Source organism: Cupressus sempervirens, chromosome 4 (genome assembly GCF_028749045.1).
Source record: "Cupressus sempervirens isolate cs-2001-9-10 chromosome 4, ASM2874904v1, whole genome shotgun sequence".
NCBI classification, from domain to species: domain Eukaryota; kingdom Viridiplantae; phylum Streptophyta; class Pinopsida; order Cupressales; family Cupressaceae; genus Cupressus; species Cupressus sempervirens.
In genome coordinates, this window is record NC_143121.1 from 639721917 (window position 1) to 639738625 (window position 16709).

At 36.7% G+C, this 16709-nt stretch overlaps 1 protein-coding gene across 7 annotated transcripts in view; it reads left to right on the forward strand.

Annotated features, from left to right (window-relative positions):
- The window catches only part of TGH (SWAP (Suppressor-of-White-APricot)/surp domain-containing protein), a 199770-nt gene that overhangs the window by 8169 nt on the left and 174892 nt on the right, over nt 1–16709 (forward strand). The window contains exon 3 of one of the 7 annotated variants that reach the window (XM_089826316.1): nt 8147–8274. The exons of the other annotated variants lie outside the window; for them this stretch is intronic. Within the exon in view, the coding sequence (XP_089682442.1) occupies nt 8227–8274 (48 nt within the window). The 5' untranslated portion in view covers nt 8147–8226. The remainder of the gene's footprint in view (nt 1–8146; nt 8275–16709) is intronic. 7 annotated transcript variants of the gene reach the window in all.

Genomic DNA, 16709 nt, shown 5'->3' on the forward strand with positions numbered 1-16709 from the left:
ACAAGATCGTGTATAATTGGATGAAATATGTTAATTTTTGATATTTACAATTATCATGTGCAACTTAAACATACAACAAAAATGTGTTAGCACTATGACATACCAAAAATATGCGTTAACAATTTTACATACCACAAAAATGTGTTAGCCCAAGGGCATCATGTATTGTCCATACAAGCATTGCACGAAGTTGAAATTGTCTTTGCCCAATTGGTGTAGAAATGTCATACATAGTAACCCCATTCCATAACTCCAACAACTCGTCAATAAGGCGCTCAATATATACGTTCATATCTTTCACTTGACACTTATCTAGTTGGACATAAACACTACATAATTATTATGACCATTTTGATGCGGTGTTTATAAATTAATATAGATTACTATTAAATGAAAAAAAACCTGGTACAATCATTGCCAACATTATGTGCTCCCTCTTTACGGACATCCTAGGAGGAATGTTATTGTTAATAATAAAAATAGGATAGACTGAGTAAACAGATCTTGTCTCTCCAAATGGATCGACATCGTCTGTTGCCATGAAAGCTTCAGATTACAATTTTCTTTAAAGAGTGGCCAAGGATCTTCTATGTCCTTAAATGCAGAACCATCTGCAGGCATTTGCATCATGTCATTTTAATTTCTAGTGCGTGCATGGGAATCCATAAATTGTGCCAAGCTAGCGCACTTGAATAACTGTTGCAGATGTGGATTAATGAGAATGTAGTGAAGAACCTTGCAAGGCATCTTTTTTGTTGTTTGATCTGATTGATATCTACTAATGTGACAATCGGGGCTTTCTGTTGTAAATTCATGTTGTAATAATATGATCATTGGGACATGCATGTATTGTTTGATACTCCATTCCAATGTATTTCATAATGGCCGAGCGAGGTAGAATGTTTGATAGTAGTAACAAACACTCACCTATCAACCTAAGGGAAAAAATAAAAATAGTCAATATAAAGAATATTAATGGCACACTAACATAGAAGATGACAAAAATGACATACCTTAGCATATATGACATTGCTACATTGCATATACCATTCATAACCTTGAAGTTCACCAACAACAATACAACGGAGAGAAGAGTTGTTTTGGAGCCTTGGTATAGGGGCTGATATGTATTACAATAATAGATAAGTCGTCTATTATTAGTTAATGGTTATCTATTGTAAATATTTAATAAGCTTTAGTTTGCTTTCGTTTTTTGATTTCTCTAGAATAGAATGTTTCTATTCTTTACAATTGTTTCCTAAGGAAACATCGTCTCATTCTTTTGTATAAATTGACCTTTCGGTCTTTGTTAATATTAAGCAAGTATTTACCAATTATTTCTGTAATATTGTATCAGAGCATATTTCTTAATTTTTTTGAAAATTATAATTTCTTTTCTGAAATTATCAGAGCCAATTTTTGAAATAATTATGTGATCTTTGCTTTCTAATCTCAAAACCTTGAGATTTTCAACTAGGGTTTTTGTTTGAGGTTTTTGAAAATTGCTAATTTTTTCTGGAAAAATTGTGCTTTGTTTTTGGAGATTCGCGGCTTATTTGATTGCAAATCGTGATTTTTTCTTGGCTGTCGGATTCGTGATTGGTATTGTTTTGTTTCTAGGCCAAAGTCCTTTGCAAAATTGTAGAAAAGAAGGTTTGGATTTTTAACTGCCGTTTTCAGATGGCTTTGCAAAACGGTGCTGGTTAAAACTTTGCAATCTCTGCCATTTGTGGAGTTAAAACTCCAATGTTTAGTGCAGCCTCTGCCTCAAGTAGAACTTTGAAACAAAAATGGCCATTTCTTTCCAAGAAATTGCCTTTTTTTTGCAGATTCGACCTCCATGGCCGCCGACTGAATTTTTGCTCAAAACCCTAATTTTTGGGGTCACAAAAATATTTTGATTTCAGATTCTTGATGGGCTTTTTGAGAGCTCAATTGGGTTGTCATCTTTTTTTTTTTGGGTGCCTCATTTTTCGTGCCTCGATTTTCAAGCCAGTAGATCCAGAAATTGACAACATAGTCCTGGGTTTTTCGAGCTCTCTTCTAGGTCACTCTTCGATTCTTTTGGGTCTTCTATATTTTTGCCTTGAAGAACATGCCTTCACAAATTTTCACAATTTTTCATTGAAAAACGTGCCATGGCATCTCTGACAAATATTCTGCTTGAGCATAACTCCAAATTCAGTGGTCGAAATTATGGCACCTGGAAGTAGCGGATCATTGCCATTTTTGAATATCGAAACACTGATCAACTTGTTCTGGGTGTTACGAAGCTTCCAACTTCTTTGGGTCCTGATCAAGATACATGGGATTTGAATAATCAAGAGGCAGTGATGCTTCTCAAATTATCTGTCGCTGATGATCAGCTTTCTCGAATTCCATCTGGCAAGACAGCTGTTGAGATTTGGACACATCTCAAAAGTCTTCATGAGACTTCTGACAAAAGAGAGCCTTCTTTATGAAAAACACTTTGTTTTCTATTGTCATAGATGAGTGCACCTCGCTCCAAGCACACTTGAATCGGATTCAAGAAATCCGTGATCAGTTACTTGCCATTGGACACAAGATGGAGGAAGAGGATATTGTGGTTATCACTCTTCGGAGTTTACCAAAATCCTATGAGCATTTTATCGAGACTCTCAACATCACATCTTCTGGTGTTGATTTGAAGTTCACCGATCTCTGCACATTATTGCTTCAGCAAGATCGGTGGAAACAATAGTTTGGTAGCAGCTCTAGATCCACCTCCACAAAGCAAGCCTTTGCTATGAAATCCTTTCGGAAGGATAAGGGCAAGTTTCAGCAGCCATCTTAGTAGAAGTCTTCTGCTCCAGCACTAGATGGTTCTAGAAAGAAGAACATTCAATGCAACTACTGCCACAAGTTTGGGCACATGAAGGTTGAATGTCGGAAGTGCTTAGCTGCACATTCTAAGCAATTAGGTTCACAACCCAAAGCGAACAGTGCAGAGCACACTGAGCAAGCAGAATCTGCCTTTTACGCCTTCATGGCTAAAAGACCTGCAGATCATGTGAAGTCATCTGCCTGGTACATTGATTCAGGTGCCTCTCGTCATTTCACTCACCGCAGAGACTGGTGTACTGACTACCAACCTTATTCAGCCTTTGTTATTTTTGGTGGTGGAGAAGAGTACACAGTTGTCGGTAAAGGCAACATTCAGATGCAGTCTGTTGGGAGGAATCTCATATTCCTTGATGTGTTCTACGTTCCAGGGATGGAACTAAATCTACTCTCAGTTAGTTAGTTGCTGCGACATTCTTCGCACTTGGCAATCACCTTTAGTTCACATCAGTGCACCATCACTGATTAGGCGACTAAGTCTACTGTTGCAATGGATCTTGAGGATCATGGTCTTTTCAGACTTACTGATTCTGGTGATTCTCAGGACTTAGCTATGGCCGTTCGGCGGTCTTCTGTTAGCACACTTTGACATCAGTGATATGGGCACTTAAATGTGCATTATCTCTCACAGCTTTCTTTGGATGAGCTTGTTCTTGGATTGCCAAAGATTTAGACTCAATAGCTTGGAGTTTGTGACACATGCCAGGCTGGGAAGCAACATCGCACACCTTTCAACAGTGGTGATTCTTGGCGAGCTTCTCAGGTACTTTAGCTTGTTCGTGCCGATATCTGCGGCCCTATGGCCATTCCTTTTGTTCTTGGGTCCAGGTATTTTCTGTTGTTTGTTGATGATTTCAGTAGAAAAATGTGGGTGTATTTCCTTAAAAAGAAATCAAATGCATTTCCTGTATTTCAGAAGTTTAAACCTTTAGTTGAAAAAGAGTCTAGGAAATCTATTATTACTCTTAGATCAGACAATGGGGGGAATTTTTTTCTAATGCTTTCTCCAGCTTCTTGGATACACATGGCATCAACATTAGTTAACCACACCCCACACGCCACAACAAAACAGTGTAGTTGAACATTAGAATAGGACTATCACCAAGATGGCTCGTTCCATGCTTGAACATAGGCGTATTCCGAAGCAGTTTTGGGCAGAAGCAGTTAACATTGCAGTTTATCTGTTGAACCGGTCACCCACAATGATAGTCAAACGTAAAACTTTGGAAGAGGCTTGGTTAGGTCGCAAGCCTAGAATTAGTCACCTGAAGGTTTTTGGCTCCCTTGCTTTTGTTTGGATCCTTGATGCGTCACGCACCAAGTTGGATGCCAAGAGTCAGAAACTCATGCTTGTTGGATATAACAATCTTCACAAAGCCTACTGCTTGATCGATGTTGAGACATCTCGTCTCATCTACAGTTGTGATGTAGTCCTTGATGAGCAACGAGGACCTTTCATGCCTATTTCTCCTGTTCCTGATCCAATAGGCCAACCTATGATGGCTCATGATTTGGGAGTTCGGCTTCCATTAGGTCCACTTGATGGGAGGGCTCCAGTAGCTCCTGCAGCTCCAGTTATACCAGTGATACCTATACAGACACCCCCTACTTCTCCTGTAGGATCACCTCGCTTTATAGATGCTTCACCTGAGTTTGATCTAGCCTCTTCTGATGAGGATCTTGCTGATCAAGTATCTCCTGGTACTAATGTTGGTCATTCTCCTATCCGGCCTAAGTGGTGGGCTAAGACACTTGTTGATCTTCGTGATGATGAGCTCATTGATGGGAGAACTGCTCAAAAAAAGAGCAAAACTACAGATACTGATAACTTTGCTCTCATGGCCAACATTCACAGTGTGTTTGAACCTCAAACATATTCCGAGGCTAAAGGAATTTCAGAGTGGGAACAGGCCATGACATCTGAACACCAGAGTCTGTTGAAGAACAACACCTAGGTCCTTTTTGATCTTCCACCAAGGAAGAAACCCATTGGCTTCAACTGGGTCTACAAAATCAAATACAAATCGGATGGTACTTTGGATAAGTGCAAAGCTCGTTTAGTGGCAAAGGGCTTTTTTCAACATCAGGGCATTGATTATGAGGAGACCTTTGCTCCTACTGCAAAGATGAGCACCATTAGATTAGGCCTAGCTATGGTAGCACAATTTGGCTGGAAGGTCCATTAGATGGATGTTGAGAGTGCTTTCTTGAATGGTGATCTCTATGAAGAAGTTTACATGACACAACCTCCTGGTTTCAAGGTTGTTGGTAAAGACCATCAAGTTCTCAGATTGGTAAAAGCTCTCTATGGCTTGAAGCAGGCCCCTCGGGCATGGTACATCAAGATTGGTAAGTACCTCAGCGATCAAGGCTTCAAGAGGAGTTCTTCAGACTCAAATTTGTACATCAAGACTATTGACAGTGACATCATCCTTCTGGTTATTTATGTGGATGATTTGATCATCATTGGTAGTTCGGGATCTTTGATTTAGGGAATCAAACAGAATTTATGCCAGTCTTTTGACATGACTGACCTTGGGCTCATGCATTATTGCCTAGGTGTTGAAGTTTGGCAACAGTCTTCTGGTATATTCATCTCTCAGTCCAAATACGCTAGGGCCCTGTTAGACAAATTTTGAATGCAGGATTGCAAACCTGCATCTACACCTATGGAGAAAGGTCTCAAGTTATCAACAAAGTCTGATTCTCCCTCCATTGATGATTTTACATATAGGCAATTGGTAGGCAGCCTCATCTACCTCTTTGCTACTAGGCTTGATATCAGTTTCGTAGTTAGCTATATTTCATGCTTTATGATAGCTCCTAAGGTTGATCATTGGATGGCAGCAAAGCGTGTGCTTCATAATGTGAAGGGCACTTCAGATTATGGACTTTTGTACTCTCGAAGTTCAATCCTAAAATCAGTGGGTTCACAGATTCAGATTGGGCAGTCTCTATTGATGATAAAAAGTCAACATTTGGATATGTGTTCAGTTTGGGATCCAGTGCAATCACATGGACCAGTAAGAAGCAATAGGTAGTTTCTCTCTCTTCTACAGAGGCCGAATACAGAGGGGCTGTTAAGGCAGGATGTGAAGCTGTTTGGCTTCGTTGGATGCTTGGGGATATGCAGATGTCACCACCAGGATCGACTACTCTGTTTGTTGATAATAAAGGCATTGCCAAGTTAGCATGAAATCTAGTCTTCCATGAATGAACCGAGCATGTGGATGTTCATTGTCATTACATACAATAGCTGGTTGAAGACGGGACTATTGATTTGTAGTATGTTCCTACACAGATCAGATTGTGGACATTCTCACCAAGCCTCTTGGTCCTAATAAGTATGTCAAATTCAGAGGACAACTTGGTGTGTTAGATACATTAACCATTAAGGGAGGGTATTACAATAATAGATAAGTCGTCTATTATTAGTTAATGGTTATCTATTGTAAATATCTAATAAGGTTTAGTTTGCTTTCGTTTTTTGCTTTCTCTAGAATAGAATTTTCTATTCTTTATGATCGTTTCCTAAGGAAATATCGTCTCATTCTTTTGTATAAATTGACCTTTCAGTCTCTGTTAATATTAAGCAAGTATTTACCAATTACTTCCGTAATAATATGCCTTTTCAAGTATAGGTATACCAAGGTTATCTTCATCATCATGATCAGATGCACTAGTATCATCATCTTCATCATCTTGATCAGCTACGCCAGTATCATCTTCTTCATTTGTGTTCTTTGCCATGTGATCAGCTGCGTCAATACCAACATCTTTAATTGTGTTCTCTGCCTCAGGATCATCTTCTTCCATGGGAGCATTACCTTTTGCTTCGATAATCACAGCTCCCTGTTACCCCAGTTGGAAATCTACATTCAACAATAGACAAAAATCATTTCCCCCTTCAATGTGACCATGTTGCCTACAATGTCTCTCAGCTGTTGTGATTATAAGTCTTCAATTCTTTAAGCCCTTACAATTTTTGTAGGGATGATAACATTTTCCATCACCTTTTCTTTTGAATTGAGACCACAATCTTGCAATTGTCTCCTTGTTTTGTTTTGGGTTCATATTGTCAGGCGTGGTCTTTCTTGGCACTAGAAGAGTAAGAGTAACGAGTCAAAGCTGTCTTGGCACTAGAATTGTTAGAACTAAAACAAGAAAAGGAGCTCAACAGGCCCTAAAAAATGCATTAAGTATTTTAATTTTTGTAAAAATAATTAGACATTTTTTTATTTAGTGAGAAATTAACTTCATGGTTAACTTCATAGATATAGATTAGTGCTAAATCAAGCACTTAATATCCTATCTGGTGAAATAAACATAGTTAAGTGCATTTCAACAGACATACTTAATATTTTTTCATATTATAAGGTCCAAATTTGTTTAAAGGTTCCAAATACAAAATGTGTGCAAGAATCTAACAATTTGATACTTTGGGCATGGAATGAATAAAAAATAAAAAATGTCAGACTAAAGTTAAATGGGACATCAGAGCTATGAAATTTGAAAATTTTCATCAAAATACTTCTTGAATAGTGGCTATAATATTCAACCAATCTTGCAGGGTATAGAGCATTCTACACCCAACTCTAACATGGCAGTAGTGCTTGTGGCATTGTTTTTTGTTAGTCTTATTTGAGAGATCTAGATTGTAAACCTTGGTGCATTTTGGGATTTTTGTTTTTGTGGCTTTGTATTGCAAGTCAAATTGGGGCTTGGTGGGTCGAATTTGAGTTTTCCATTGAATTTAGAAGGTTTGAGGAAGTCAATTTTGCCATTTGTTTTGTCCAAATTGGACATTGGAGGCAAGATCTATGAGGGTTCGAAGGTGGGAGATGGTTGCCAAATTTTGGGCTCACGTGCCATTTCCGAGCAGGTTGGGCCAAATTGACCTTGCCATTGTGCTTTAGGAGGCCCAGTAACATAAAAAATGACTCTCAAGTTAGGGTCACCTGGAGTTTGAAGAAATTTTGTGGCCCTTATCAACAGTCTGTATGTCTGTACCATTGTATTTATTATTTGTAGCACAGGTAGTACTACAAATATCTGTTGCATAGAATATGTCCCCATAATGTGGTGTGCTGTCATTTGCCTCTGCAGCACCTCACTAGTACATAGCAGCTTGTGGTTAAGGAAGAGTTCAGGAAATATCCTTAGATTCAGCCACAAAACAATGAAAAGAATAACAGTCACTTTGAACAGATTTTAGTATAATAGATGATAGATGATCTTGTATTCCTGATTACCTGTCTTCTGAAATTGAAAATTTGTGAATCAGTCAGGTTGATCCAATAGTAGCATCCTTTTCCGGGGGAGCAGTAGGTGTTATATCTGCTCTTATGGTTGTTGAAGTCAATAATGTTGAGCAACAAATGCATAAGAGATGCACATACTGCCATGGAACTGGTATGTATCAGTATACCTTCTTTTGGTAAAGCTTCTCTATCATTTATATCGAAAAGCTGGGTTAAAGTTTTGCTACCATGCATGATTGGTTGAATGTTATAGCTGCTACACCAAATATTTATTAAATTCCTTCTATCTTGTCTTTTTGATAACATGAGTGTTAATCAATGCTTTTACCTCATCCTTTAGTTTCTTAGGCAATTTTGTTGCATCCAATCTTCTGATTGAAAACTTCCATCTTTACTTGTTTATCCCTCATAATTAGCGTACAAAATCAATAGTTTTGAAGTTTGGCAAGCTTGCCCATTTCCGTACATTGGTCAGAGGGAGGGAAGGATGAGATGCTTTCACCGCTTTATAAATTGGTAGCAAAATTATAAGTACTGAAATGTTGTTCTTAAAGTGGTCTTAAAAACCAGTTCCTTACTATAAATGTCGACCTTAAGTGCAGGAGAGTTATAACATGTTGCCTTTAAAATGAATGTGCTCCACGCTATTAGTTGCCAATGAGTTTAGAGCATTTTGTGATACATCAGCACTGTACTGTCATAATTATTTAATGCTTTCATGATAAACATAATTTTTTTTCCTATAAATCATCTCATTGAAAGGGATGGCTGAATGCTTGTCATGTTTTCTAATCGTTGTGCAATCTTCCTACTGTAGCTAAATCAACAAGCTCAGCATCTAGGGAATGAACATACCAGAAAAATAGTTTACAAAAATAACGGACTTGACTTTTGTTCCTGGTTTAAGAAATTCCCCAAGTTTTTATAACCCAAATGATGTTCCAAAATGATTTTGTGGAAGTTGCTAGATAGTGTCAGTGTGCTGCAATTATTCAAGCTGAAGACTTGATTGATTTACAGAAAGTCATTCTATTTAGGAGCTGCAATGTCATTGTAAGTACAAAGTCTTGGTTGACTGCTTATGACATGTACAATAGTATTAATAAATCTAGAGAACTTGTTCTTTTTATATTTTTCCTCCTCAATCTAAAGCTGGAGTGCAACAGTGTGAGTATGATAACTTCCTAAGTGCCTTTGAAAATTTTGATGGCTAGTTCTTAGGCAATTTTTGGCAATTTTGCTACCAATTTATAAAACATTTGTTACAAAATTATGTAACATCTTATAAGGTGTAAGTTTTCTATCTGATCTTGTTATAATTTCCTTTAGGGAACCTTTACTTCCTCAAACGAGTCAGGACTAGTTCTCCAAATCTGAATTCTTATTTTTCCTCTTTAGATACAAACCATTTAAATGAGTTGCCAAGGCTTCTATTGAAAAGATTAGTTTTCCCATTCGATGGCAGGCTAAACTGAAACATACTTTAGTACCTAAAGTTATCTATAAAGTCTACCAAAAATGGCTCACAAATTTAGTAATCCTAATCGAGAAAATTCTCCTTGATAATCTACACAATATTACTTCTCTAAAGAACATCCTATATGCTGTGTTTCTGGGAACTCCTGGCTCCTTGATTGTGTTTGATATGGACTCTACTGTGAGCTTTTTATGGCTATATCCTTCTAGTCTGGTATGAGGTGCCATGGGTCTCCCCTAGGTGCATCCACAAGAAAGATATTTGTTAATAAGAAATTTGTTTTATAAGTACAGAGTTTTGAAGGTGAGAATTGTCAAACTTGTGAATTGAGGGAGTTGTGAAATTTGAAGTGGAGTTAAAGTTGTCAAAGTGTCATGACATGTCGTTAAAGTTGTCAAAATGTTGTCAAGGTGATGAGTTAACTGTGTGAATTGTGAAATGGTGGAGTGGGAAAGTGTTGGTCCAATGCTTGCGAAAATAAAAGAATGCTAATGGAGATAACAATTGGAAATGTCAAAGTTGAGAAAGTCCTTGGTTACAGTGCAACGAATTCAAGTGTTTCAACTTCAAGTGAAAAATGCAAAATTTTGAAGATTTCCACCTACAATATAAATTTGCGCCAGAGTACATGAACTAATGCAATTTATGGACTTAGACTATGCAATTTTAAGGATCAGATAAAATTTCTAAATTTTCTAATTACATAAAGCAGAATTAGAGGGCTTGAACCCTACAAAAAATTAACATCAAGTTGAAACAATAGGTGAAAAGGAATTCACAAATGGTGAATTCAACGAAGTTTTGAATGAAGTAGTAACCATTGGGGTACGGGGTCCTAAGATCCACAAAATTATATTTTGAACAAAGAGGGGTTTAGGTGGGAACCTCAAACTAGAGAGAACCCCTTGCCAACCACCTCTATAGGATAATCCACCAGGAAAGAGAAATCTAGAAGCAAACTAACAACTTTTGAATGAAGTAGTGAATCATGATTGTTGGGGAATGGGATCCCAAGACCCACAGATTAAATTTTGAACAAAGAGGGGTTTAGGTGGGAACCCCGAACTAGAGAGTACCCTTTGTCAACCACCTCTAAGTCTATAGGATAGTTCACCAAAAAAGAGAAAACTAGAAGAAAACTGACTTCTATTGTCCGAATAAAATTTCCAAGAGTTAAAATAGATAAAATGAATGATGCAAATAATGTATGGTAGAAATGAACAATTGACTATGATGCAACAAATATGTAATGAGAAATGTAATGACAATAGATTACTATGATGCAACAAATATGTAATTAGCAATGTAATGACAATAGATTATTTATAGAAATGAAAATAACATAAACATATTTACAATTCTAATTCCAATGTCACAATAGAATACAATGAATCTTAACAAGGTTGCGATTGCAATAGAAACTGAACAGTTCAAATTTCAATATATAAAAATGGCTGTCTAACACAAGATATAACAATATGGAATATGTACATACCCTACGAACTGTTTCTTATAGACAATGAAATCTATGCTACTATGACAGGATAATAACTAACAAAGAGTGCTGTCTCTGATATTTCTTTATATGATTGTGTAGTCTACTATTCTAGAGCCATCTGTAATATTCTATTATGAATTATCCTCTTTAAATGTGCCCTCTTGTATATTCTATAATGACGCTTGCAATTGAATATATAAAAAGTTTCCATAGCAACTGAATGTGGGCATAATCTACAAAAGGTCTGGTTTATAAATCAATATTTAATAGATGAAGTGATAACAAGCACAGGGGCAATGTGTGATGTGGGCTCCCTGAAAAGCTTCTTTGAAAAATTGCCAAATGTCTTTGTTCTTGACTATGAAAGGAAATCAGATGGAGAGTTCCGTTTGAGGAGTCCAGAGAGTGCCGCCAATGCAGCTAGTGCCATTCTCATTTGTTTATTTATAGGTGGTGTTTACTTCGACACACACACACACACACACACACACACACACACACACACACATATATATATATATATATGCGAACAATTAACCTCACTAAGCATTAGAATAGGTAGTGTACCCAAATTTGGTGAAGGAAAATAGGTATGGATGAGCCTCTTCACCCAACCTTCTCGTCGACCAAGGTCAGATTTCAACTGTACTCACCTAAAAGATCACTGCAAAGACGTAGATCATGACAAGAGACAAAATATTCATGGCAAGAGATGAAGTATATATTCACTCCTGAAACACTATAAAGACATAGATACCAAGGGCTCAGAAAGAGACAAAATATATATTCACTCCAGAATCCTAAATGAAAGAATTAATCCTAAACAAGATGAATTTTGCAAAGCAAACAATAATCCAAATAATAGAAGGAAGAAATCAAAAAGGAAAAGTAACGGTTTTATGCAATAGGCAATCCAAATAATCCTTAATCGATCGTAGCTACAATGACAAAAATTAGGGGCACATTGGGGACATACCTATTCGGATGACACACACAACTCAACCCTTCCTCCCCGCCCGCAAGGCTAAGACAAAATGAAGTGAGTTTTACTTTATTTTTGTTTATATCCTAATTTGGTCGAAATTTCGACAATAAACTTCAATATTGTCGAAATTTCAACAACAAACTTAAATAACGTCAAAATCTCAACTTTTTCGGGACATAAACAAAAAAAAGGTGCAAATCACAAGCCAAAATGGCCTTTGGTAAAAAATGAAGGGCAAACGTACTAGTGAGTACACCGTGTTGCTTCCTATTGTCCACATGATCTAAGGTCAAGCATGGCTAAAAGAGAATGCATGCCCATTATTGTTGAACACTTGGCACAAAAATCCTCTTGCAATCTCCAAGAGTAGAGCTTAAAAGAAATTTGATCTTCACAATATAACAAAATGCATCTTTGAAAGTTCATAGTGAGATGTATCATCAATATCGAAGATGAGTTGCGAGATACGATCATGGATGAGTTTATTGTTGTGCTGTATTGAAATTGTCAAAGTATGAGGGCTGTTGGTCATAGGGTTAGTAAGGATGCTCATAGTTGGTGGTACTTCCATTGCCAATTCTTCCAACACTTGGAGTCTCTGCAACCAATATCCTTTCACAATGCGAGTTCAATAATTAATCAATATTTACTTTTTACTTTTAAATTTTTATTAATAGTTTAAAAAAATTCCACAATAGATGTTGAATTTTAATTATTTACCGTCTTCTTAGACTGCTAGTTCATCTGCATCTGCAAGGAATCAAAGCACATATTGTTTCACCCACTTAGTAAAGCACAATAAATTGCACTAATAAATAGTGGGGACGTTAGTATATGTGCATCCCAACTTGTGACTCCCTTGGGACAAACATGACTACATGCAAGGGGAGACAAAAATGTGGGATATAGAGCTAGATCATATAGACTTAGATGCTTCCACTTCTTAGCATCTTGCATTTCAGGTGTTGAGAGTGAGCACGCTTTTAGTGCAAGTGACACCAACTTTACTTATGGTTCAGAAAATTAATTGTTTAACTTGATATTATTATTGTTATATTGAAGTTTGAATGATGAATATTTATCATGCATGTTAAAAAATATTAAATAACATTCATTTTTTTATAACAGTTTTATTGTTTGTGTGATGCTATGCATATTGTAATCTTAATTCATCCTTCTAGGCTACACACACACAAAGACTTACAATACATAGAAAGTACATATATCATTGTTGAAAAATTGGGACTCGAGAAAACTCTTTTTGCCCAAAGTTTTGAAAAACGCGGACAATCTTGATAAAAAAACAATTTTAGTGAACATTTAATATACATAAATGTTTATAAATATTCTTTGAAAACACAAATATTACTATATTTGTTGAGCATCTTACTAGTTCCATCATATATAGGTCAAAAGAATTTAATACATACCATAGGCTAAAAGAAAAGTTTAAGTCAAAATGAGTATAATGCCACTTCCATTAGACATGTTGTACGTAGAAGTAACTGCATTTAAAGAGTTTTTGGGTAAGTTGTTCAATAATAATGTCCAAGAAGGCAAATTCAAGAGTTATATCTTGATTACCCATTGCTTTCATAGTAATTAAGTTTTCTGTTTGACAAATTCCAATAATTTATGAGGATTTGGGTGTGGGGAGGGCTAGTGCCCCTCATGGGGGTTTGGGGAAACACCACCAACAGGGTCAAGGGACAATGCTTCTTTAGGGGGTTTAAGGGTAATACCTCCAATGTGGTGGAGGGACAGTTAAGCCCTAATTAAGGCCTTTGAACCACCTACTGAGCAAGAAGAAATTTGTTCTATGAATTTGCAGTTTTTAATACAAAACTCACAAATTTTTGCATTTACTTGGGAGTTTTGTAGGAAAAAATTGTTGGGTATTTTAAAAAAATTCATTGGAGAGTTTTTGAGCGAGTGAGTTGCTTGGCAATTTGACTTGGGAGTAATCACACATCAGAAGGTTTTGGACAGTTTTTCAACATACATATTGTTGTGATGTTTTCACACCATCGCCCCAAAATTTTGGGGACCCCCCTTTTTTTAATCACCTTGGCAAATTTTTGACCTTGTCCAACAATTTTGATTTTTTTTGAAAATTTTGAGTCTTAGACACCTTCAGGCCAGTGGGAGAGACTTAGCTTATTTTCACCAGGTTTCACTTGATCTTCCAGAATGACCAATTTCATCCTTAGGCTGGACAAAATTCAACAGGCAAAGCTTGGCAGGATAAAATTGTAAATTTGTACTGCGATTTTTTCTTTTAAAAATCCGGATATAATTGTGTGAATTTGAACAATTTTCAAAAGGGAAATTTTGTTAGACTTGAGTTTTGGAAAATCTTAAGTTTTTCTTTGGTGAAAAAAATAATTTTGTAGAAATGAGGCCAAATTGCAAAATCGATTTTAGACTCTAGAAGTAATTTTATTTTTGTCAATTTTTTTTAAAAATGGTATAGCAAAATCGATTTGGATAAAAATTGCAAAAATTGTCTTAAAATTTTTTAAGCCTTTAATGAAATTGGTAATTTAATATTGAAAAATGGCTTTTGGTTAGCCAAAATCCAATTTTAATGACGTATTAATTACCAAATTCTCATTAAATGGAAATATTTAACACCTCCAAGGCATTATTTAATTTCTTTTTGCAATTCGAAACTAATTGGCAATTTAAAAAGCAATTTTTATTTTTGCAAAATTAATTTTTAGCTAAGTATTTAATTGTGGGCCATAATTTTGCATTAATTATTGTTTTTCTTGCTCCCAGGGTCCAAGTCTGCCAACTTGGAGGGAGTAAGAAAGTTGGGTATAAGAGGAGGCCTCTCTCCCATTTTCTCCTCACTTCTCATTTTTTCCTCTCCATGGTGTGAGTGATTTTGCAAGAGGCAGACCACCTTGTTTTGGCGATTTTGCAAGGCAGATTTTCTCCTTCCTTGGCAATTTTCCTCTTGGGGCAGAATTTTCATTGTTAGAAGATTTTGAGAGAGCAGATCCCTCCTCCATTGTTAGGCGATTTCTGCTAGGGCAGACTGATTTCTCCCACATATGGCGATTTTTTGTTAAGGGAGAGCACCTTCTTGCTTGGACGAATTAGCTTGAGGGCAGAATTTTACATTCTTGCCATTTTCTTTAAGGCAGATCTAATTTTGTTGCCATAGGCGGGTTATGATGAAGGTCTAATTTTCTCCATTTGTGACTACTTTTTATATCAGACTTAGGCGATTTTGGTTGGGAAAGGAGATACACGAGGAAAGTCTGATTTTTGTGGACAAATGGTGGATAGTGTCAAATGTTTAAATTTCTAATTTGAAAGAGGATTTGAAATTCTCAAGGTCTGATCCTAAATCCAAAAGAGTCATGATCTGGCTATTGGTAAAGGTGACTTTTAATCATTTAGAGTTGAAAGGGGTCCTTAAGCTGACTTCCTTCTTTCGTTCTAGTCTAAGGATTGCCTCCCTTGGTTCTGCTTGTCTATTGTCCACCACTTTACCATCTCGTAATAGGGCGACGAGATGGGGGATGTTAGTACAAGAAAGAATCCTAAGGGGACAAACACTAAGAAAGATAAAGAGGATATGATGCCCAAAACACCTTTCTTCTCGAAAATGAAGCGAATAACCGACACCAATATCGGTACAGTAGACATGATATGGGTAAAGGAAGGACAATCCCCTTTGGCAAAGAAGATATACAGAAGGCGGTTGCACATCACAGCCTAGGCGTCGATACTTCCATTACAACCATGATGAGCGACATCGGAGCAGCACTTGATTTTGAAGACATCAGAGAAGAGGATATCAATGAGACAAGACTTGGATCGAGATTGGATGAGCCAGGAAAAGTTGCCATCAAGAAGAAACATTTGAACACCCTTTCCTCCCTAAATGCTTTTATTGGATTCGCAAAGGAGTATGAGAAAGATCATGAGAAGATACTACAAGCAGCAAGCAGGATGGTGAAATCAGCTGAACTCAAGATGAAGTATACACCTTGTCCTCCCATGGAAGACTAGTTGGGTTCATTGCCTTAGCTAAAAGAATGAAAGAAAAGGGGAGAGTCATATTAGAAGATTATTTAATGTAAGCCCAAGTGGCAATTCCTCTTTCTTCTAGAATAGGACAAGTGTCTATTTCTGATTGGCCGCCATTTTGGTGCCTTCACATTGGTTGCCACTTTTACACTTTTTTCATTGGTCCATTGATGAGGTGGCGTCTTCTCATTAGCCAATGGGGTGGCAACCCTAATTAGAGTTTCTAGGATCCAATTTGGATTGTCGGTTTTGCTTTTGATCTCTATCATGGGTTATAATTTTGGCATCTATAAAAGGCCATTTGCTTTCATTTGTAAGGATCGGAGAAAATTGTTGCATAAGATAATACCAAAATTCGCTATTTCTTTCTCATTGTTGTGACTTGCATGGTGATTAAGGGCCTTTGGTATTATTGCATGGTTTCTACTTCCAAAAAGTTAGAGTAGATTTCTTTTCAAGTTGTTGAAGCAAATTTCATTTCAAGTTGTTAAGTAAGAGTAAAGTAGATGGATAGTTGCATGGTAGCATTAGTAGGTGTTTGATAGGGACCACTACTAGACCACTAGCATCCTAGCAGCTTGT